The sequence below is a fragment of the Nerophis lumbriciformis genome, linkage group LG27 (assembly GCF_033978685.3).
Source record: "Nerophis lumbriciformis linkage group LG27, RoL_Nlum_v2.1, whole genome shotgun sequence".
Taxonomy (NCBI): Eukaryota; Metazoa; Chordata; class Actinopteri; order Syngnathiformes; family Syngnathidae; genus Nerophis; species Nerophis lumbriciformis.
In genome coordinates this window covers 6,431,264-6,457,499 of record NC_084574.2, presented here as the reverse complement: position 1 = coordinate 6,457,499, position 26,236 = coordinate 6,431,264, and the positions used below count along the sequence as shown (strand labels likewise).

Below are 26,236 nucleotides of genomic sequence, written 5' to 3'. Positions count from 1 at the left end.
CTTATCAACCTGCAGTCTTGCTCTCGCTGCACTTGTATGCGCTTTTTCTCCTTCACGCTCAATTTTTAACTCACAGGATCTTTATTGTTCTCTTGTCAACTAAGCTCCTAAGTTCATACCTGCCAACTTTTGAAATCAGAAAAACCTAGTAGCCAGGGTCCAGTGGCCGCAGGCCCCGGTAGGTCCAGGACAAAGTCCTGGTGGGGGGTTCAGGCTTCGCCCCCCGACGCAAAATGATTATTAGCATTCAGACAGGTTAAATGTTGCTAAAACCATCACTTTTCTATCAGTCACAGTGACTTTTCAAAACAAAAATATTACAGCAAAAATCATATGGGTTGATTGACATGTTTATTCTGTAAGCTAACTTCAATAGTTTGAAATTATTTTGACAGTTAATGCCAGTTATCCTGTCAACCTTTCACAAGACTTCAATTTGTTAATTGAAAGTATAAACAGTATAAACACTTTTTACAGTAAACAAATGGTAAAACAGTACTAAACAATTCCATTAAAAAAAAAATTGGTGTCATTATTAACTTTCTGTCCAAGCTTGTATAATCTACTGCCTTGTTCAATTGTAAAAAATATTCTGTGCCTAAAATTCACATTTCTATCACAATTATCATACTGTAAACATAGTAAGCTAACTTCATTAAAATTAATAGTCCTGTCAATAGCATGGAATTACAATTCAAATGTAGTTTTTTTGTAAGCCTTTCAAAATAATTCAAAATATGAAAAATTAATGAAAATTAATTTAAGCCATCAGACACTTGAAAAGTGGCACATCACATCTCTAATGTAATCATTTTAACTTTTCAACAGAAATAGCACTGCAAAAATATTAAGGACATACTGTATTTTGGTAGTTATGCTGTCAACATTTAACAAGATTTCTTCAACTTGGACTTGAAAGCATAAATAGTATAAACACTTTTAACAGTATAACAGTACTAAACAATTCCAATAGATAACATTGGTGTCATTACCTTTTTGTGGCTAAAATCCAAATTTAGCAACGGCATTAGACTTGTGTTTTTTTGTCCCAACGTGGTCTTTTACATCGCTAATTCCTCCGTGTCCGATCGAAAAATCTTGTCTGCACAAGGTGCAATTCGCGTAGTTTCACCCTTTTTGGAACGGATAATTATTCCCGGATAGGCTTTTGAATATTCTTCACGGAATGACTGCAGTTTTCTTTTCGGTTTAAGACTCGTTTGCGATTTTTCTCCGGCTGATTCCATGATCGTTCGCTCGTTTGGAAACAATGGCAACTGGTGCCTCGTGCTTGGCAGCGGTGCTATAAATAGCCTCGCGCGTGGCATTCGGAATGGCTCGATAGGAAGTTACGGGGAGCAGTGTCGATTGTCATTGTTGTTATGCGATTTCGTGAATAAAACTTAAAAAAAAAAATAATAATAATAATTAATGAAAAACCGTATTTTTTATCACTGCAACCGTAACCCGGAATAGGTTGATGAAAACCGTACTAATTACGGGAAAACCGGAGTAGTTGACAGGTATGTAAGTTTCAGTGAACTAGAACATCACTATCCGGTATATAGCATATACTTTAGAGAAGAATACCTTTAATGTCACTTCAATACAGTTTACTGTACAGTGCAGCCATATTCCATACATTGCATAGCAATAAAGCGGGAAAAAAATACTAAATAAGCAGAGGTGGGTAGTAACGCGCTACATTTACTCCATTACCTTTTCTTAAGTCTCTTTTTTAATAAACTGCACTTGTCAGAGAAGTTTTAATGCAACATACATTTGACTTTTACTTCAGTAATTTTATGAAAAAGAAATTATACTTTACAGTGAGTTTAATTTGGATCTAGGGTTGTCCCGATACCAATAATTTAATACCGGTACCAAAATGTATATCGATACTTTTCCAAATAAAGGGAACTACGAAAAATGTCAATATTGACTTTATTTTAACATAATATCTTACACTTAGGGGTGTAACGATACGTGTATTTGTATTGAACAGTTTCGGTACAGGGGTTTTGGTTCGGTTCGGAGGTGTATCGAACGAGTTTCCACACGGACATATTAAGTAGCCGCCTCTGCTTCCTTCTGCCTCTGTTTCATTTTGTCGTGTGTCTGTGTGTGTGTGTGTGTGTTACGGACAGCAAAGCCCTGTCTGTCTGTTATTTCACTTTACCTTTTTCTGTGTTGATTGAGCTGTGTTGAAGCAGCAAAAAAGGACATTACCGGTATGTTAAATGAAGAGTTTCTGTCTCTGATAGTTGATATAATAATGTAAGTGCATCATAAAGCCTACATGAACTCCATGGTGTTCAGGGATGAATAGTCTCTCCTATTACTATTGTACCATTTTTTCAGCTATAGCTACATTAGTGATGCAGCAGCCTAGTTTTGAATGGCAGGGTCCCTGCTATCACATGTTGATAAAAATATAACATTTACATAATAAAAATCAACTACAGGCTTCCCAAATGCTGTAATAAATTAAGCATGATGAGTTGACTTGAAACTGTTTAATGTTGCACTTTTTTTTATGTAGAAGAAAAGTTTTGTCATTGTATTTAATCTGAGCAACAACTTGAGGCAGTTTAATATTGATTAACGTGGGCAGAATTATTATAGTGTTAAAAGGATAAAGCCATTGTTTACACATTTGGTAAATAAATAACCAAAAAATTTATATTTCGGTGTTTTCTTACTGTACCGAAAATTAACCGAACCGTGACCTCTAAATTGAGGTACGTACCGAACCAAAATTTTTGTGTACCGTTAGTCATTTTGATAGTAGGCTAATATAGACACTTAGGTCATGTGTTGCCTTCATTATAAGACTTTTACACAACTTTTAATTGTTTGCGGCTCCAGACAGATTTGTTTTATGTATTTTTGGTCCAATATGGCTCTTTCAACGTTTTGGGTTGCCGACCCCTGGTCTAACTCTATGCCTATTGACATTATTGAAGTCAACTATAATAGTCTCTATTGCAAGAACACAGTATTAAGTCTGCTGTTTTAAGGAACAAAAACACTTAAATTGGTTTGTATGGTCACTGCTGACAAAAAAAAAAAACTGTATGGAAATTATAAATAATTGTAACAGATGCACCAAGTACAAGAGACCCCTGATAATTCCCCCAAACCCCGGTCCTCCTTGACAGGCCAATTTAATAAAATAGGACCAAAATCTTCGCCACTAATAATGCATCATCCAACTCTCCTCCTCTACGGTTTTGCTCAAAGTTGATTACCCCGCCAGTTAAAAAGGTCACGCCCAGATGCCAGATTTCTGATAATGCAATCATCACAACCTCACTGAGAAGGTTGGGGTTAAAAAAAAAAAAAGGAAAAAAAAGGTGACGACACCCCCAGTAAGATACAGTTGCGAAGACGTCTCTCTTAGTCAGATTTGATGAGTTAAGTGTCGACAGCAGCAGGTCTGGCTGTTTTTCCTCTCCCTCTTTTACGCCTTTTTTGTCACAAGATTTTAAGAAAGGTGCAAAGATGTGGGCGAATGTCAATTTCAAAAGGCCAGATGGCACTAAAATGTCAGCAAAGTGCATACAGTATGCTATTTAGTTGTTTATGCGAGGTATGTTTCTAGTTAGAATTGGTGGGTAAGTCTGATGTTGATGTTGCAAGCTGACGTTTGATTTGAGCTGATCCTATTTTTGGACCCGGACTGTTTGTTTCGTGACATGTGTAAGGCTATGTCTACACTAAGCCGGATAACCCCTTAATCGAATAATTATTTAGCCTAAGCATTGTGTCAGCCACACTAAACCATCATTTAAGGCAGGGGTGCTCATAACGTCGATCGCGATCTACCGGTCGATCGTGGAGGGTGTGTCAGTCGATCACCAGCAAGGCATTAAAAAAATAGTCCTAAAAATGAGCGATCATAAATCTTCACTATGACGTCACTTTCGTCACTTGATTGACATTCACTGCACCCGAGGGTCTTCTGAGATGACGCTGGCTGCTGCCAGCTCATTAAAATTACCGACTGGAAGGCGAGAAACACTTTATTTCAACAGACTCTGGCGCCGTACCTGTCGTCAAAACTCCAAAGACCGACTGCACAGTTGCACAATAAAAGCTCTGCTTCATCCTGCCTGCGCTACCAAAATAAGAGTCTCAGAAAGCTGGCGTGCACAAGCTAGCACGCTACGGAGTATGCCGACAATGTATTTCTTGTAAAGTGTATACAAAGGAGTACGGAAGCTGGACAAATAAGATGCCAAAAACCAACCACTTTCATGTGGTATTGGACAGAAAGGAGGACTTTTTTTCTCCTCCATTCGAAAATGCGGACCTTATCAGCACCACTGTCTGATTCCAATCAATGCAAGTCATCACAATCAGGTACCGTATTTTCCGCACTATTAGCCGCACCTAAAAAACACAAATTTACTCAAAAGCTGACAGTGCGGCTTATAACCCGGTGCGCTTTATATATGGATTAATATTAAGATTCATTTTCATAAAGTTTAGGTCTCGCAACTACGGTAAACAGCCGCCATCTTTTTTCCCCGTAGAAGAGGAAGCGCTTCTTCTTCTACGCAAGCAACCGCCAAGGTAAGCACCCGCCCCCATAGAAGAGGAAGCGCTTCTTCTTCTACTGTAAGCAACCACCCGCCCCCGTAGAAGAAGAAGAAGCGCGCGGATATTACGTTTCATTTCCTTTGTGTGTTTACATCTGTAAAGACCACAAAATGGCTCCTACTAAGCGACAGGTTTCCGGTTCATGAAAAGACGCAATCTCTCCATCCGCACACGGATTACTATTTCACAGCAACTGCCTAAAGACTTTCAAGAAAAGCTGGCTACTTTCCGTGCATATTGTAAAAACAAGATAGCTGAAAAAAAGATCCGGCCAGAGAACATTATCAACATGGACGAGATTCCACTGACTTTTGATATTCCTGTGAACCGCACTGTGGATACAACGGGAGCACGTACGGTGAATATTCGCACCACAGGGAATGAGAAGTCATCCTTCACTGTGGTTCTAGCTTGCCATGCTAATGGCCAGAAACTTCCACCCATGGTGATATTCAAAAGGAAGACCTTGCCAAAAGAGACCTTTCCAGCCGGCGTCATCATAAAAGCTAACTCGAAGGGATGGATGGATGAAGAAAAGATGAGCGAGTGGTTAAGGGAAGTTTACGCGAAGAGGCCGGGTGGCTTTTTTCACGCAGCTCTGTCCATGTTGATATACGACTCCATGCGCGCCCACATCACGCTGGTTTTTAATATATTATTAAAGTTTGACTGACCTATCTGACTGTTTTTTTGACATTCCCTTTAGCGCAGTTAGATGCGGCTTATAACACGGGGCGGCTTATAGGTGGACAAAGTTTTGAAATATGCCGTTCATTGAAGGCGAGGCTTATAACCCAGGGCGGCTTATGGTGCGGAAAATACGGTAATACACCAACTTATATTCTTGTCTTCATGAAAGAAAGGAATCTATATGTGTTAAACATGCTTGTATTATCTTTAAACACCTTTAACTTGTTAACAATATTAACTATATGTGTTAAACATGCTTATCTTTAACCACCTTTAAGTTGTTGACAATATTAACTATATGTGTTAAACATGCTTGTATTATCTTTAACCACCTTTAAGTTGTTAACAATATTAACTATATGTGTTAAACATGCTTGTTTTATCTTTAACCACCTTTAAGTTGTTAACAATATTAACTATTTGTGTTAAACATGCTTGTATTATTTTTAACCACCTTTAACTTGTTAACAATATTAACTATATGTGTTAAACATGCTTGCATTATCTTTAAACACCTTTAACTTGTTAACAATATTAACTATATGTATTAAACATACTTGTATTATCATTAAACACCTTTAATGTATTAACAATATTAACTATATGTGTTAAACATGCTTGCATTATCATTAAACACCTTTAACTTGTTAACAAAAACATACATTTCATAAATAAGTAAATATAAATTATATATATGAATGAGGTAGATCCCCACAACTTGATCAATTGAAAAGTAGCTCGCCTGCAGAAAAAGTGTGAGCACCCCTGATTTAAGGTAACCCTCCTTGGATAATTTTTTTGTTAAAGTAAAGCCAATAATTAAATTTTTTGTGGTCCCCTTTATTTAGAAAAGTATCGGTTTGGTACCGCTACCAAAATATTGGTATGGGGACAACCCTACTGTACTCACAATACAAAACCGTGTTAATGGCGTACCATTGGCATGGAATCAAGAGCATAAGCAGGTCAGGGACCGTCTACAAATTACACCCTAGTTCCTTGGCCATTGAATCAGAAAAGTGCAGAGAGACAGATGCTAGGATTTGAAAGACAATTACCTGCACTAAAACATACAAGAACAAGGATGTCTAACTCACAATAGATGTTATTGCTCTCACCCACCCTCCTATCTTATTCCCTATGCTTTACCCACATGCTCGCTGATAATAATTACAAAAAAAAAAACTGTGGGCAGAGTTGGGCGTTCAAAGCCGTCACTCCGGTCTGTATTCAAATGAGCGCTGCGCTCCCGCGGCGATCAGCACTTTGATCACCACCGACGGGCAACTTTCAGCCAAACATTTAAATTTAAAATCAAACCCCACCCCCACCCCACCTCCCCCACCCCAGCCCGAGCGGCTGCATTAGAATTTAACAGGTGTTCGGGAGGAAGTTGTTACAGAATTTGCAATTACGCGCTCAAATACGCACACCTTTAATTCAATGCTTTTCACGCGCGCATACGCAGCCTGTCAGTGAAATTGCAGCACGGGGAAACAGAAAGCCTTCCTGACTGAGTGTTGCACCTTGGGACGGTGGATCTGTTTATATGTTCACTTTTGTGTCAGTAGGAAGGAACTTTAGGAAACAAAAGCAGATACACGTGTTCAGTGAATAAATACAGCTTCATATGAACTTGTTTAATTCGGTCCTGTTTATGTCGGCCAACTCGAGCCGGATCAGCGTCTCTCGTCTTATTACCAAAAAGTGTGACGCTGGACATTCCCAAATATAATACTTCAGATACTGCATTAATAATTAAGCTAAATTGTCCACTGTCCACTGCAGCATGTGAATGCAATGAAAAGAATCAAATCTGAGCCAACCAGCTGTTAAAATGTTGTCCAGGTTAATGTTTTGGCTATTAAAGGCCCTTCATTTCAAGATTTCAACTGTGATCGGGCTTTAAACAGGTGGCTGACCTGTTCAGATGGGTGTAACTCAGGGGTGCTCACACTTTTTCTGCAGGCGAGCTACTTTTCAATTGATCAAGTCGTGGGGCTCTACCTCATTCATATATGTAATTTATATTTACTTATTTATGAAATATATGATTTTGTTAACAAGTTAAAGGTGTTTAATGATAATGAAAGCATGTTTAACACATATAGTTAATATTGTTAATAAATTAAAGGTGTTTAATGATAATACAAGTATGTTTAATACATATAGTTAATATTGTTAACAAGTTAAAGGTGTTCAAAGATAATACAAGCATGTTTAACACATATAGTTAATATTGTTAACAAGTTAAAGGTGGTTAAAGATAATACAAGCATGTTTAACACATATAGATTCCTTTCTTTCATGAAGACAAGAATATAAGTTGGTGTATTACCTGATTCTGATGACTTGCATTGATTGGAATCAGACAGTGGTGCTGATAACGTCCGCATTTTCGAATGGAGGAGAAAAAAAATCCTCCTTTCTGTCTAATACCACATGAAAGTGGTTGGTTTTTGGCATCTTATTTGTCCAGCTTCTGTACTCCTTTGTATACACTTTACAAGAAATACGTTGTCGGCAATCTCCGTAGCTTGCTAGCTTGTGCACGCCAGCTTTCTGAGACTCTTATTTTGTTAGCGCAACTGTGCAGTCGGTCTTTGGAGTTTTGACGACAGGTACGGCGCCAGAGTCTGTTGAAATAAAGTGTTTCTCGCCTTCCTGTCGGTGATTTTAATGAGCTAAATATGTACATAAAGTGTACTTATATTCCAACTCCGCGTTCTTCTTGGTCATCGCCGCTGCCGCCGTCACCCCCCGCCCCCCGACCACACCACCACAAATAGATGCCTGTCCTGTGGGAAACACTGAACTATACAACATATTTCAATGGTTGGAATCTGCGTTTTTGCATGATATTTTAGTGACTAGTGTTGTCCTGATACCAATTTTATTTTGATACTTTTCGGTACTTTTTGATACTTTTCTAAATAAAGGGGACCAGAAAAAATTGCATTATTTGCTTTATTTTAACAAAAAATCTTAGGGTGTGGCGGACCAGTACTTTTCAGAGGCGGTATGGTACCGAATATGATTCATTAGTATCGCGGTACTATACTAATACCCGTATACCGTACAACCCTACTAGTTACTATGGTAATCTACGTCACAGCAGGTCAGACGAGGCACCAAGCAGTGTGAGTGGGGAGTGTTTCCAGAGCCTGAAATGTGGGTGTCAGGGACAGACGTGGAAGGAGATTTTTACAAGAAAGTTCCAAAGCTTAGTGATGTATCACATATATCAGATTGTAGATGTTATTTGTTTTTTTACCCTTCACGTTCATATTTCGCTGTGTTTGTTGCATTTTTGTTGCATTTGGCTTGATTGTAATATATGTCGATTGAGAGGGGGTGTGAGGTTGGGATGTCCCGATTCAGGTTTTTGCACTTCCGATCCGATACCGATATTGTTTTTGCACTTCCGATCCGATACCGATACTGACCGATACCGATACTGACCGATAATGGCCTATCCGAGCATGTATTAAAGTTTAAAGTTATTTAGCCTACTTAGTTGTCAGAATCATGTTGAAAAGGGTTTTAGTACTCTTGATAACAACTAGCCAGCTGAATTAGGGGAGTTTGAATAATACACAATGGTTGGTAACAAGAAACTGACCTGTTTATTCAAGGATAAACACAAAATAGACACAATTATACATGACAAACAGAAATGGCATCATTGAAACTAGGGCTGGGTGATATGGCCTTTTTTTAATATTGCGATATTTTAAGGCCATATTGCGATACACGATATATATCTCGATATTTTGCCTTAGCCTTGAATGAACACTTGATGCATATAATCACAGCAGTATGATGATTCTATGTGTTTTGATTGATTGAGACTTTTTTTAGTAGGTTGCACAGTGAAGTACATATTCCGTACAATTGACCACTACCGTAAATGGTAACACCCGAATAAGTTTTTCCAGGGGTTTTTCCATGATACAGATATATACTATCAGATATATACTATCATCATAATACAGTCATCACACAAGATAATCACATTGAATTATTTACATTATTTATAATCCAGTGTGTGGAGGGGGGCGCCGGATGTAAGTGTCAAAAAGACAACTAAAAGTGTTTGATATGAGAATAAATCTAAAGTTAAAATATAGGGTAGAAATGCACCCATTTGCAGGAAATGTAGTCTTGATTTTTAAAATTTTCTTTCAAGGCTTGCATGTCTACATTAAAACATTCTTCTTCATACTGCATTAATATATGCTACTTTTAAACTTTCATGCAGAGAAGGAAATCACAACTAAAAAAAATCACTATTTTTTTCATACGGTGTTGATGTGGAAATGTTTGCCTCGGCGATGGTGTGGACATGTGGCACCGAATGGAGATAAGCGTCTCGACAGACCTTACAATATTTGAACAATGATGAGGAAAACTGTTTTCTCTGTCGTGTCCGTGTGTCGAAAATTGTAATGCGCTTATTTTTTTATTTGATTTTGTGCGTGGCATAGATTTGCCGTGCGCAGAGGACGCTTGAGCAGGCGCGCACCTTAGCGGCTGCGCTAGCATCACAGCTAACGTTAGCCATGCTGCTACCTCGCTCTCTGCTGGGAGAGGACATATACGTATGTGACGTATGACGTGACAGTATGTGACGTATGACGTGACAGTATGTGACGTGTGTAAGAAGGTGCGCTCGCTGTCTGTAAGAGGGAGACACAGGAAAGAGTGAGAAGAGCCTGTCGTGTAATGCCAGCAGCTAAAAGCAACTGCGTTAGAATCCAGAGACATGTGGATGTGCTGAAGGTGTGCTGGAAAATGCGGAACGGAACTTAGGGAACAGCAGAAAAGTGGAATGTATTATTTAAATCGGTGCGTTGGAAAACACGGACCGGAGTTTTTTTTTTTAAACTGGATCTGGATCGGCATTTTCCCATGCCTTGCCGATACGCATTTTTTTGCGAATATCGGCGGCCGATCCGATCCAAATATCGGATCGGGACATCCCTAGTGTGAGGTTCATATGTTCTCAATGTTCTCAATATTCAGGGTTTTATCGTTCATAGAAAAAAAAAATTCCATTCCGTCTGTCAAAACATTTTTAGCATTAAATCTGACTTTAGTGTGAGGTTTTGCATTAGTTTTCCTAAAAATAGATATACCGGCCCCCAGACACATTTTTTTCTCAAAATCCGGCCCCCGAGTCAAAATAATTGCCCAGGCCTGGGATAGAGGGAAAGTTGAATGCAGCAATGTACAGAGACAACCTGGATGAAAAACTCTTGAATTAAGACAGGGGCTATGATTAATCTTTTAGCAAGAAAAGGACTCAAAGCACACAGCCAAGATATCAAAGGAATGGCTTCAGGACAACTCTGTAAATGTCCTTGAGTGGCCCAGCCAGAGCCAGAGCCAGAGCCAGAGCCACAGACTTGAATCTAATTGAACATCTCTGGAGAGATCTGAAAATGGCTGTGCTTGCCAGCCAACCGGATGGAACTTGAGACTTGCTGCAAAGAGGAATGGGCAAAACTGCCCAAAGATAGGTGTGCCAAGCTTGTGGCATCGCATTCAGAAAGACTTGAGGCTGAAATTGCAGCACGGTGGTACAGGGGTTAGTGCATGTGCCTCACAATAAAAAGGTCCTGAGTTCAATCCCGGGCTCTGCGTGGGTTCCCTTCGTGTACTCCGGCTTCCTCCCACCTCCAAAGACATGCACCTGGGGATAGGTTGATTGGCAACACTAAATGGTCCCTAGTGTGTGAATGTTGTCTGTCTATCTGTGTTGGCCCTGTGATGAGGTGGCGACTTGTCCAGGGTGTACCCCGCCTTCCACCCGAATGCAGCTGAGATAGGTTCCAGCACTCCCCGCGACCCAGAAAGGGACAAGCGGTAGAAAATGGATGGATGGATGGACAACCTTATTCCACAATGGATTAAATATACTTTTCCCCTAACAATTTCACAGACAGTACCACATAGTAGAGATGCGCGGTTTGCGGACACAACCGCGGAGTCCGCGGATTATCCGCGGGTCGGGCGGTTGAAATAAAAATGTTTTTGATTTTATCCGCGGGTCGGGTCGGGCGGTTGAAATTTAAAAAAATTAGATTTTAAATAGATTCAGGCGGGTGGCAGTTAAACCAATTCGGAAATATATATACATAGTTAAATGTTGTTACCCACATACGAAAAACGAGCAGGCACCTGCAGCATATGCCACAACAGAAGAAGAAAAAAAAAAGAGATGGCAACGCCGGCAGCCAACGTGGTACGCGACAAACTAAAAAAGGGAATACTAAAGACCAGGGGAAAAAAAGGCCAGAAAAGTTCAGCGTGGACTCGTTTTTATGAGGTTGTAAATCAGGATGATAGTAATGCTGGCTACGTGATTTGCAAGAGCTGCGACGCCGTTTATGTCTACGAGTCACAAAACCGGGACATCTAACATGGTGCACAGAGGTGGGTAGTAACGCGCTACATTTACTCCGTTACATCTACTTGAGTAACTTTTGGGATAAATTGTACTTCTAAGAGTAGTTTTAATGCAACTTACTTTTACTTTTACTTGAGTATATTTATAGAGAAGAAACGCTACTTTTACTCCGCTACTTTTATCTACATTCAGCTCGCTACTCGCTACTAATTTTTATCGATCTGTTAATGCACGCTTTGTTTGTTTTGGTCTGTCAGACAGACCTTCAAAGTGCCTGCGTTATTGGTGACGTTTCACTCCGTTCCACCAATAAAATGCAGTCACTAGTGACGTTTGACTCCGTTCCACCAATCAGATGCAGTCACTGGTGACGTTTGACCAATCAAACAGAGCCAGGCGGTCACATGACCTGACTTAAACAAGTTGAAAAACTTATTGGGGTGTTACCATTTAGTGGTCAATTGTACGGAATATATACTGTACTGTGCAATCTACTAATACAAGTTTCAATCAATCAATCAAAAGTGTGAAGGAAAAAAGACACTTTTATTTCAAACGTACATCCCGTCACAAGCCTAAAGACTGACTGCACAGTTCCTGTCTTCACAATAAAAGTGCCGCTCCATCGCGCCTGCGCTTTCAAAATAAGAGTCTCCGAAAGCCAGCGCAAACAAGCTAGCAAGCTACGGAATTTGCCGCCAATGTATTTCTTGTAAAGTGTGTGAAAACGAATATGGAAGCTGGACAAATAAGATACCAAAAACCAACCACTTTCATGTGGTATTAGACAGAAAGGAGGAACTTTTTTTTTCCTGCATTTGAAAACGTGGATGCTATCATCACTACTGTCTGATTACAATCAATGCAAGTCATCAGAATCAGGTAATACACCAACTTATATTCTTGTCAACATGAAAGAAAGGAATCTATATGTGTTAAACATGCATGTATATTCATTAAAACACCTTTAACATGTAAACAAAAACGGCAAAATAAATAAATATAAATGATATACTGTATATATCAATGTATGTGTATATATGTATATATATATATATATATATATATATATATATATATATATATATATATGATATGTGTGTGTATGTTACTCATCAGTTACTCAGTACTTGAGTAGTTTTTTCACAACATACTTTTTACTTTTACTCAAGTAAATATTTGGGTGACTACTCATTACTTTTACTTGAGTAATAAATCTCTAAAGTAACAGTACTCTTACTTGAGTACAATTTCTGGCTACTCTACCCACCTCTGATGGTGCATCACATTTGTGCAAAACCCCGAACCTCCACAAACACCCTGAGCATGAGCAGTTACGTCCGCCGTGATCCCAGAAGAGTGCCACAGGATGTTAAAACAAGATAGAACGCAGCTGCCTGCAGCAGTTTGAGTGGCGCGAGCGCGCTTGGAGGTGCGCTCAGCGCGGCTCCCAGATGATTGCGCACTGGTGTGCGTCTGGGCCGTGACAGCGTGGCACGCATTGAATGTCTCTGCTCCATTGGATCAGTCTCCTTTCTTTAACAGGCAAAAGCTTTATAACCTCACTAATGCCTTGCATCGTCTATATTAGATATATAACAACGGGCGGGTGCGGTTTTGATTAAATGTTAGTTCGGGTGGATGCGGATGGTTGACGACTTTTGTGATGCGGTTGCGGATGAAATAATTGCCTATCCGCGCATCTCTACCACATAGGGTCAAAGTGGAAAAAGTTTTTTTTTTTAAATGTTTGCAAATGTATTAAAAATAAAACACTGAACTTTTCTATGTGCATAAACATTCATGCTTAACAGCCTCTCCTTCTAAATGCCATATTCATTACTGAGGGAATTACACTACAGTCAGTACTGTAATTAATTAACGGCTAAATGATCCATTTAAACATCAGCTCCAGTTAAATTAACAGGGGTTAAGCGGTGCAGGGCGATTGCGTCTCACTTAACATTTGGAGCTGTTATCTGTGACAGTACGGGGAGGCTGCCGCTGTGGTAAGAGTCTGCTTGGGTTACAAACATTTTTTTATCAGCTGCAGCAAAATATGTTGGTAAGATTTATTTGCAAAGTTGAACCTCCGAAACACAGGTGGAGTCCAGTCCTACAGTTGCACTGTGTAGTCCGAGAAAGGCACATCTCCAGCTCATTAGAGGCCGTTGAAAGCCAATTTTGCATTTATTTGCATCTCGCTACACAGATCCTATCACTTTAAGGTAGGGCTGTTGAAACTTTTTACACCAAGGTCACATACAGTAGAATTTAAGGACACAGGGCTCACGTTGATGTTCTTCACAAGCGTGTTTATAAAACACATTAAACCCAGTGTAGGTCAATATATGCAAGTTCCCTACATAGAAAGTAAGAAACAAAACTTTTTTGCATTTAACATCATCACCATTTCCTGATCCCATCCTCATGATGAGATCCGCCCGGAGTTCCTTAAGGCTCTGAATGTTGTGGGGCTGTCTTGGTTGACAAGACTCCGCAACATCGCGTGGACATCGGGGGTGGTACCTCTGGATTGGCAGACCGGGGTGGTGGTTCCTCTCTTTAAGAAGGGGAACCGGAGGGTGTGTTCTAACTATCGTGGGATCACACTCCTCAGCCTTCCCGGTAAGGTCTATTCAGGTGTACTGGAGAGGAGGCTACGCCGGATAGTCGAACCTCGGATTCAGGAGGAACAGTGTGGTTTTCGTCCTGGTCGTGGAACTGTGGACCAGCTCTATACTCTCGGCAGGGTCCTCGAGGGTGCATGGGAGTTTGCCCAACCAGTCTACATGTGCTTTGTGGACTTGGAGAAGGCATTCGACCGTGTCCCTCGGGAAGTCCTGTGGGGAGTGCTCAGAGAGTATGGGGTATCGGACTGTCTGATTTTGGCGGTCCGCTCCCTGTATGATCGGTGTCAGAGCTTGGTCCGCATTGCCGGCAGTAAGTCGGACACGTTTCCAGTGAGGGTTGGACTCCGCCAAGGCTGCCCTTTGTCACCGATTCTGTTCATAACTTTTATGGACAGAATTTCTAGGCGCAGTCAAGGCGTTGAGGGGATCCGGTTTGGTGGCTGCAGGATTAGGTCTCTGCTATTTGCAGATGATGTGGTCCTGATGGCTTCATCTGGCCAGGATCTTCAGCTCTCGCTGGATCGGTTCGCAGCCGAGTGTGAAGCGACTGGGATGAGAATCAGCACCTCCAAGTCCGAGTCCATGGTTCTCGCCCGGAAAAGGGTGGAGTGCCATCTCCGGTTTGGGGAGGAGACCCTGCCCCAAGTGGAGGAGTTCAAGTACCTCGGAGTCTTGTTCACGAGTGAGGGAAGAGTGGATCGTGAGATCGACAGGCGGATCGGTGCGGCATCTTCAGTAATGCGGACGCTGTATCGATCCGTTGTGGTGAAGAAGGAGCTGAGCCGGAAGGCAAAGCTCTCGATTTACCGGTCGATCTACGTTCCCATCCTCACCTATGGTCATGAGCTTTGGGTTATGACCGAAAGGACAAGATCACGGGTACAAGCGGCCGAAATGAGTTTCCTCCGCCGGGTGGCAGGGCTCTCCCTTAGAGATAGGGTGAGAAGCTCTGTCATCCGCGGGGAGCTCAAAGTAAAGCCGCTGCTCCTCCACATGGAGAGGAGCCAGATGAGGTGGTTCGGGCATCTGGTCAGGATGCCACCCGATCGCCTCCCTCGGGAGGTGTTTAGGGCACGTCCGACCGGTAGGAGGCCACGGGGAAGACCCAGGACACGTTGGGAAGACTATGTCTCCCGGCTGGCCTGGGAACGCCTCGGCATCCCCCGGGAAGAGCTGGACGAAGTGGCTGGGGAGAGGGAAGTCTGGGCTTCCCTGCTTAGGCTGCTGCCCCCGCGACCCGACCTCGGATAAGCGGAAGAAGATGGATGGATGGATGGACCATTTCCTGATTATCCATTACAATATAAATAGCTTATGGGCTAATAAATCAAATACACTAGTAAATACTGGATATGTTTTAAATCCACAATTTAAAAAACAAACAGGGATACTTCACTTTTTTAGAATTTAATTAATAACAATCCCTATGTTAGGCAAGCATATGAATGTTTTTCTTTTTTTATGCAATCTAACTCGCTAGCAAACTGTAGCAAAAGTCAGCTAACAATGGAAGCAATGGAATTCAATCGATTGCACCTATAAAGCCCTTTAAAACATTTGTAAAGTTACAAAGGACTTAAAGTTAGTTTTATTTGCAGACGACACAACTGCTTTCTGTTCAGGAGAGAACACACAGAAGATAATACAAATAATAACAGAAGAAATGAACAAATTAAAAAGATGGTTTGACAAAAACAGACTATCTTTGAATCTCAGTAAAACTAAAATAATGCTATTTGGTAACAGTAGAAAAGAGCATCATACACAAATACAAATAGACGGAGTAGACATCGAAAGGGTAAAAGAAACCAGATTTTTGGGAGTATTAATAGATGATCAAATGAACTGGAAATGTCATATACAAAACATACAACATAAGGTGGCAAAAAACATTTCAATAATGAATAAAGCAAAATACGTCCTGGGCCAAAAATCACTACATATTCTCTACTGCTCGCTAGTGTTACAGATCTGAGTTATTGTGCAGAAATATGGGGAAATGTGCGCTACATTCACTAACCGTGTAACAAAAAAGATCAGTTAGAATAATACATAATGTTGGATATAGAGAACCTACAAACCCTTTATTTATTGAGTCAAAAATATTAAAGTTCGGTGATTTGGTAAAATTGCAAACAGCTAAAATGATGTACAAAGCAAACTATAACCTGCTACCAAAGAATGTACAACAATTCTTTTCAACTAAAGAGGAGAAATATAACCTTGGAGGAAAAAAATAATTTAAAACATTTATATGCACGTACAACACTTAGAACTTTTAGCATATCAGTATGTGGAATTAAATTATGGAATGGATTAAGTAAATAAGTTAAAAATTGTACTCATACGATCCAGTTCAAGAGGTTGTTCAAAATAATAGTGCTTACAGAGTACAAAGACGAAGAATTATGAGAAATATTTCCAACCTTATTGGAAATACGATATTCTTCATCTCAGTATGTTAATAATGACTGAATTAATTAATTAAATATTACAAAACTGTTGTGTATACTAATTCATAGATGTTATTTTATTATATAAAAAGGCCAGTAAATGATTCTATATATTTGTAAACGCTCTGAAGTGGGAAAGGGGTAGGATTAAATAAGCTTTGCTTCTTCCTACTCCTTTTCGGGCATGATGTCAAATGAAATGATATGAAATTGTGTGATGTATTATGCTGTAAGTGTGTTCATGTTGGAAATAAACTAAAGAAAGAAAGAAAGAAAGAAAAAAAGAAAGAAAGTAAACCCCTCCAAAAACCTCTATCATCGTTTTGTATACATGCTGTATAGTATATATGTAGTATAGTAAATGGTCTGTATTTATATAGCAATTTACTATACCTGGAATGATACCCAAATATTGACATTCAACTACAAAATTACAACACTCCGAGGGATTACCGAACAAGAAGATCTGTACTGTATTTTCCGGACTATATGTCACAGTTTTTTTCATAGTTTGGCCGGGGGTGTGACTTATACTCAGGAGCGACTTACAGTTAGGTCCATAAATATTTGGACATTGACACAATTTTCAGTATTCCAGCTCTGTACAACACCTCAATGGATTTGAAATGAAACAATCACGATGTGCTTTAAGTGCAGAATTTGATCTTTAATTTTGTCATGACTGGATCTTGGGTGTTTGCTTTTCCGGGATGCAACGGAAAGTTGGCACGGGCGAGACGGGAATGAAGGTTCATGATTTATTTAATGTATCAAAAAAAAGTGCAAACGAAAAGCGCGCACAGTGGCGGAGAATAAACTATGAAACCAAAAGACTATAGCAAAAAGGTACAAACGAAAAACACGCACAATGGCGGAGAACAAACTATGAAACCAAAAAGACTATAAACATGGAACAAAAACTTACTTGGCTTGGACAAAAATAGTTGCATGAAGAATGGACATGGAAAGAATGGACAGAGCATAAATGTGGTGAGGTCGTCAGAACGACAAACTGAAAAGAATTAACTTAAATACTATGGACATGATTAATGAAAACAGGTGCGTGACTCAAAACGTGAAACAGGTGCGTGACGTGACAGGTGAAAACTAATGGTTGCTATGGTGACAAACAAGAGTGCACAATGAGTCCAAACGTGGAACAGGTGAAACTAATGGGGTAATCATGGAAACAAGACAAGGGAGTGAAAAGACAGAAACTAAAGAGTCCTATAACTAAACAAAACATGACTTAAAACAAAACATGATTACACAGACATGACAAATTTGAGGGTATGTACATCCTGATCAGCTGAACGGTGTAGGAATTACAACACATTTTATTTGTACCTTCCACTTTTTAAGGGACCAAAAGTAACTGGACAAACTAACATAATCATAAATCAAATTGTCACTTTTTAATATTTTCTTGCGAATCCTTTGCAGTCAATGACAGCCTGAAGTGTGGTACCCATAGACATCACCAGACTCTGGGTTTGGTCTCTGCCGGGCCTCTGCTGCAGCTGTCTTCTCTTGCTGCTTGTTCTTTGGGCATTTTCCCTTCAGTTTTGTCTTCAGCAAGTGAAATTTATGCTGAATCGGATTCAGGTCAGGTGATTGACTTGGCCATTGCAGAACCTTTCACTTCTTTGCCTTAAAAAACTATTTGGTTGCTTTTGCAGTCATTGTCCATCTGCATTGTGAAGCGCCGTCCAATGAGTTTTGAAGCATTTGGCTGAATATGAGCAGATAATATTGCCCCAAATACTTCAGAATTCATTCTGCTGCTTTTGTCAGTTGTCACATCATCAATAACTATAAGAGATCCAGTTCCACTGGCAGCCACGCATGCCACTACCACCACCACCATGCTTCACTGATGAGGTGGTATGCTTTGGATCTTGAGCAGTTCCTTCCCTTCTCCATACTCTTCTCTTTCCATCATTCTGCTACAAGTTGATCTTTGTCTCATCTGTACATAAGATGTTGTTCCAGAACTGCACAGGCTCTTTTAGATGTTTTTTGGCAAACTCTAATCTGGCCTTCCTGTTTTTGAGGCTCACCAATGGTTTACACCTTGTGATGAAACCTCTGTATTTCCTCTGGTTTAGTACTCTCTTAATTGTTGACTTGAACACAGATGCACCTACCTCCTGGAGACTTTTCTTCACCTGGCAAACTGTTGTGAAGGGCTTTTTCTTGACAAGGGAAAGGATTTTTCTGTCATCCACCACACTTGTTTTCCGTGGTCTTCCATATCTTTTGGTGTTGCTGAGCTCACCAATGTGTTCTCTCTTTTTAAGAATGTACCAAACAGTTGGTTTGGCCACACCTCATGTTTTTGATATCTCTCTGATGGCTTTGTTTTGATTTTTCAGCTTAATGATGGCTTGCTTCACTGATAGTGACAGCTCTTTGGACTTCATATTGAGAGATGACCTCCCCAGATTCCAAATTAATATACCACACTTGAAATGACATCAAGGCCTTTTGTCTGCTGTTTGTAAATGAAATAAATGGAAAAAAACAAGGGAATAATACAAACGTGGCCATGGAAAAGCTGAGTAGCCAATTGTCCAATTACTTTTGGTCCCTTAAAAAGTGGAAGGCACACATAAAATGTGTTGTAATTACTACACCGTTCACCTGATTTGGATGTAAATACCCTCAAATTAAAGCTCAAAGTCTGCACTTAAAGCACATCTTGATTGTTTCATTTCAAATCCATTGTGGTGTTGTACAGAGCTGGAACCCTGAAAATTGTGTCAATGTCCAAATATTTATGGACCTAACTGTATGTATGAAATGATTAACACATTACCGTAAATGATCAAATAATATTATTGATCTCATTCACGTAAGAGACTAGACGTATAAGATTTCCTGGGATTTAGCGATTAGGAGTGGCAGATTGTTTGGTAAACGTATAGCATGTTCTATATCAGGGGTGCTCACACTTTTTCTGCAGGCGAGCTACTTTTCAATTGATCAAGTCGTGGGGATCTACCTCATTCATATATATAATTTATATTTACTTATTTATGAAACATATGTTTTTGTTAACAAGTTAAAGGTGTTTAATGATAATACAAGCATGTTTAACACATATAGTTAATATTGTTAATAAATTAAAGGTGTTTAATGAAAATACAAGTTTGTTTAATACATATAGTTAATATTGTTAAGTTAAAGGTGATTAATGATAATACAAGCATGCTTAACACATATAGTTAATATTGTGAAGTTAAAGGTGTTTAAAGATAATGCAAACATGTTTAACACATATAGTTAATATTGTTAACAAGTTAAAGATGTTTAGTGATAATGCAAGCATGTTTAACACATATAGTTAATATTGTTAATAAATTAAAGGTGTTTAATGATAATACAAGAATGTTTAACACATAGTTAATATTGTTAACAAGTTAAAAGTGTTTAAAGATAATACAAGCATGATTAACACTTTTAGTTAATATTGGTAATAAGTTAAAGGTGTTTAAAGATAATACAAGCATGATTAACACTTTTAGTTAATATTGGTAATAAGTTAAAGGTGTTTAAAGATAATACAAGCATGTTTAACACATATAGTTAATATTGTTAATAAGTTAAAGGTGTTTAGAGATAATACAAGCATGTTTAACACATATAGATTGCTTTCTTTCATGAAGACAAGAATATAAGTTGGTGTATTACCTGATTGTGATGACTTGCATTGATTGTAATCAGACAGTGGTGCTGATAAGGTCCGCATTTTCGAATGGAGGAGAAAAAAAGTCCTCCTTTCTGTCCAATACCACATGAAAGTGGTTGGTTTTTGGCATCTTATTTGTCCAGCTTCCGTACTCCTTTGTATACACTTTACAAGAAATACATTGTCGGCAAACTCCGTAGCTTGCGAGCTTGTGCACGCCAGCTTTCTGAGACTCTTATTTTGGTAGCGCAGGCAGGATGAAGCAGAGCTTTTATTGTGCAACTGTGCAGTCGGTCTTTGGAGTTTTGACGACAGGTACGGCGCCAGAGTCTGTTGAAATAAAGTGTTTCTCGCCTTCCAGTCGGTCATTTTAATGATCTGGCAGCAGCCAGCGTCATCTCAGAAGACCCTCGGGTGCCGTGAATGTCAATCAAGTGACGAAAGGGACGTCATAGTGAAGATTTATGATCGCTCATTTTTAGGACTATTTTTTTAATGGCTGGCTGGTGATCGACTGACACACCCTCCGAGATCGACCGGTAGCTCGCGATCGACGTAATGAGCGTTATTTGAATGACTCTTACCATAATATGTTACGTTAACATACCAGTTGGTTATTTATGCCTCATATAACGTACACTTATTCAGCCTGTTGTTCACTATTCTTCATTTATTTTAAATTGCCTTTCAAATGTCTATTCTTGGTGTTGGCTTTTATCAAATAAATTTCCCCAAAAAATGTGACTTATACTCCAGTGCGACTTATATATGTTTTTTTCCTTCTTTATTATGCATTTTCAGCCGGTGCGACTTATACTCCGGAGCGACTTATACTCCGAAAAATACGGTACTCAGGTGCACATTCATCTACACTTACAGACATTCATAGGGCAACACAAAAGATTGCTGAACAGGAATGTATCGAACTGAAAACCTTCAGCAGCATAGATCACATTAGTCTGGAATTAGATAAGCATATAGATCCGAATGCAATGTTTTCTTTCATACCAGGAATAATTGTTTTTGTTATACAGACAAACAAGGACGGAAACAAATAAAATTGACAACGAACTGTCGATTATTAATTTAAACCGCAGAAGTTTGTATGCAAACTAGAAATACTTTCATGATGCTTTATGACACATATTGTCATTGATCAATGCCCCAACTCCCCGCCCCTCTGTTGCGAGTTTGTTGTGATTAAATGTAACGTGTTTATGTGTGCAGTGCATAGAGGTTTTTTCCCCACTCCAGACTAGCCCCTTTAGGAGCCCTCTTTTTCCCCAGCGTTTTAGCTTTTTCCCATCTTTTACGGGACGCCTTGTGGCGACCCATCAGCGTTCCTGTTCTGTAACCCTGTACACTGTGTGTTTGTCTAATCTTGAACGGGTTTGTGCTGAAAACAAAGTTTCGTTGTACTTGTGCAATGACAATAAAGACCTATCTGATCTGATCTGATCACATTGTCATTGAATCAAAAATACTGAAATTCCACGACATAGTGAATTTGCAAACAGCTAAAATGATACACAAAGCAAACTATAAGCTGCTACCCAAGAATATACAACAATTATTCTCAAAATAAAGAGGAGAAATATAATCTTAGAGAAAAATGTCATTTAAAACATGTGTATGCACGTACAACACTTAAAGGCCTACTGAAATGCGATTTTCTTATTTAAACGGGGAAAGCAGGTCCATTCTATGTGTCATACTTGATCATTTCGCGATATTGCCATATTTTTGCTGAAAGGATTTAGTAGAGAACATCGACGATAAAGTTCGCAACTTTTGGTCGCTGATAAAAAAAAGCCTTGCCTGTACCGGAAGTAGCAGACGAGTAGCGTGACGTCACAGGTTGTGGAGCTCCTCACATCCGCACATTGTTTACAATCATGGCCACCAGCAGCGAGAGCGATTCGGACCGAGGAAGCGACGATTTCCCCATTAATTTGAGCGCGGATGAAAGATTCGTGGATGAGGAAAGTGAGAGTGAAGGACTAGAAGGCAGTGGGAGCGATTCAGAGCTGTGAGAGGCGGGTGGGACCTGATATTCAGCTGGGAATGACTAAAACAGTAAACAAACACAAGACATATATATACTCTATTAGCCACAACACAACCAGGCTTATATTTAATATGCCACAAATTAATCCCGCATAAGAAACACCTCCTCCCTCCCGTCCATATAACCCGCCAATACAACTCAAACACCTGCACAACACACTCAATCCCACAGCCCAAAGTACCGTTCACCTCCCCAAAGTTCATACAGCACATATATTTCCCCAAAGTCCCCAAAGCTACGTACGTGACATGCACATAGCGGCACGCACGTACGGGCAAGCGATCAAATGTTTGGAAGCCGCAGCTGCATACGTACTCACGGTACCGCGTCTGCGCATCCAACTCAAAGTCCTCCTGGTAAGAGTCTCTGTTGTCCCAGTTCTCCACAGGCCAATGGTAAAGCTTGACTGTCATCTTCCGGGAATGTAAACAATGAAACACCGGCTGTGTTTGTGTTGCTGCAGCAATACACCGCTTCCCACCTACAGCTTTCTTCTTTGCTGTCTCCATTGTTCATTGAACAAATTGCAAAACATTCACCAACACAGATGTCCAGAATACTGTGGAATTTTGCGATGAAAACAGACGACTTAATAGCTGGCCACCATGCTGTCCCAAAATGTCCTCTACAATCCGTGACGTCACGTGCCGGCGTCATCATACCGAGACGTTTTCAGCAGGATATTTCGCGCGAAATTTAAAATTGCACTTTAGTAAGTTAGCATGTGTTGCAATGTTAAGATTTCATCATTGATATATAAACTATCAGACTGCGTGGTCGGTAGTAGTGGGTTTCAGTAGGCCTTTAAGACCTTCAGTATATTAGTATGTGGAATTAAATGATGGAATGGATTAAGCAAAGCAATCAAACAATGTACTAATATGATCCACTTCAAGAAACTCTTCAAACTTAAAGTGTTTACAAAGTACAAAGAAGAAGAACCACGATAAACATTATGAATTTATTTCATCCACCCATTCATTTTCAAAATAATCTTACTTATCTCATCATATGAAATATAACGTACTTCATCGAGTATTATTTATTTATTTATTTTTATTGTGATTATTTATGGAGTATATTGTGAATGAATTGAGAACAGGAAGTGAACAAACGTTTTAGCAACTGTTATGTAAAAGAAAAGGGGTAGGATTAAAGGGAAGTGAGGTGAATTATACTTATATAGCGCTTTTTCTCTAGTGACTCAAAGCACTTTACACAGTGAAACCCAATATCTAAGTTACATTTAAACCAGTGTGGGCGGCACTGGGAGCAGGTGGGTAAAGTGTCTTGCCCAAGGACACAACGGCAGTGACTAGGATGGCGGAAGCGGGGATCGAACCTGGAACCCTCAAGTTGCTGGCACGGCCACTCTACCAACCGAGCTATACCGCTTGGGGCGGTATAGCTCGGTGAACCAATAAGCTCTGCTTCTTCCTACTCCTTTTCGAACATGTTGAAAAGAGAAACTGGAAATTGTGATGTATCATGTTGTATGGTTGCATGTTCCAAATAAACTCAAACTCAATTGTCCACTAAAACAACGTAAAAAAAAAGCGACCTGACCTCTGATAAACGGAAGAAGATGAATGGATGGATGGATATATTTTTTTTTAATATGGTGCGGGCCAACAAAAAAACAAGCTGCGGGCAGAGATGATCAAAAGTGCTAAACTCTGATTCATCACATATATGACCAGCATGCAGCCAGAGGACGTCCAGTCACTTAGCAACTTGATACAAAGAAGAATTAAACTGATGCTTACTTTCAAGTTGGTTTGTCTTTGGGTTGAGGCACAAATTGCGGTCTGCTGGGCCGGTGGTCGCGATGGAAATTGCTCCTCCTGCTGCTGTTTTTGTTGTTGTTGTTGTTGCAGCTGGGCCTGCAGTTGTAGTAGCTGCTGCTCTTTCTGAGCCAGCTGGCTGCTCAGCTCCTGGTGGCTCTGGCGCAGCTTGGCCTCGCTCGACATGAGGGTCTGGTTGCACTGACTCAGCTCGCTGTACAGCTGTCAAAAACATACATATAAGGGAGTTGAAGGGAAACGTATGTGAACAGGACGTAGGCAAGCCAAAAACCAAACAATGGGCATCTATGGTTAAGAAACACTACTTTATACACTGCAAAAACTGAACTCGAAGTAAGATGAAATATCTCAAATAAGGGTGATATTTGCTTATTTTCTGTCTGATAAGATCATTCTTCTCACTAAGAAAATCAGTATATTATGAAACAAGGTAAGAAAATATTTGCTAGAATAAACTAAGCATTGTACAGGAATAAAATCTGAATATTATGAAAAAAGGTTTAAAAATATTTTTTTAGTATTCACTAGTCACTTGACAGGAATAAAATCCAAATATTATGAAAAAAGGTTATACAATATTTATTAAAATTAACTAGTAATTTTACATATATAAAAACCTGAACAATATGAAGAAAGGTTAGATAATATTTATTAGAATAAAATAGTTATAGTTAATAGACCGGTAGGAGGCCACGGGGAAGACCCAGGACACGTTGGGAAGACTATGTCTCCCGGCTGGCCTGGGAACGCCTCGGGATCCCCCGGGAGGAGCTGGACGAAGTGGCTGGGGAGAGGGAAGTCTGGGCTTCCCTGCTTAGGCTGCTGCCCCCGCGACCCGACCTCGGATAAGCGGAAGAAGATGGATGGATGGATGGATGGAATAAAATAGTTATTTGACAGGATTAAAATCTGAATATTATTAAAAAAGATTGCAAAATATCTATTAGAATAACATAGTACCGTATTTTCCGCACTATAAGGCGCACCTAAAAACCACAAATTTTCTCAAAAGCTGACAGTGCGCCTTATAACCCGGTGCGCTTTATATATGGATAAATATTAAGATTCATTTTCATAAAGTTTAGGTCTCGCAACTTCGGTAAACAGCCGCCATCTTTTTCCCCCGTAGAAGAAGCGCGCGGTGCATGCTGGGATATGTGACGTTTCATTTCCATTTGTGTGTTTATGTAAAGACCCCAAAATGGCTCCTATTAAGTGTGTTGTCTGTCTAATTATAAATAATGCAGACGAGGCGTGTTAACTGAGTTCTCAACGTTTACTCACAGCGTGCTCATAACCACATTCTAACTGCCAGCATACAACAACGCTTCTCAGGGCTACCGCGCATGCTCGTCACTATCGTTGCATGCTGGGTAGTGTAGTTGTTATATTTGCTAGCTCATAACATCACATTAAGAGACACGCTTACGCGCTTAATTCAATACTCGCCGTCATTCCGGGTGGATTGACAAAAGACCTCCAGCCGCTGGATATTGGTGTCAACAGGGCATTCAAATCACGACTGCGAACGGCGTGGGAACAATGGATGACAGAAGGCGAACACACCTTCACTAAGACAGGCAGACAGCGCCGGACGACATACGCCAACATCTGCCAGTGGATCGTAAATGCCTGGGCAGATATTTCGGTCACAACTGTGGTCCGAGCTTTCCGGAAGGCAGGATTCACAGAACTGCTGCACAACAGTGACACTGACTCCGATGACTTCGACGAGACGGAACCGGCCATTTTGGATCCCACATACGCCCAACTTTTCAATTCGGACACCGAAGACGAAGAATTCGAAGGATTTACGAATGAAGAATAACTTCAGAAAGTGAGCGCTATGTTTATTTTGTGTGTTGTGACATTAACGTTC

The 26,236-nt window shown here is 40.0% G+C and overlaps 1 protein-coding gene across 3 annotated transcripts in view; it reads right to left on the bottom strand.

Annotated features, from left to right (window-relative positions):
* cntln (centlein, centrosomal protein) overlaps positions 1-26,236 on the bottom strand; it is a 432,451-nt gene that overhangs the window by 367,016 nt on the left and 39,199 nt on the right. For all 3 annotated transcript variants that reach the window (XM_061922942.1, XM_061922945.1, XM_061922943.1), the window contains one exon: positions 24,319-24,558. In XM_061922942.1, coding sequence (XP_061778926.1) covers positions 24,319-24,558 — 240 coding nt within the window. The remainder of the gene's footprint in view (positions 1-24,318; positions 24,559-26,236) is intronic.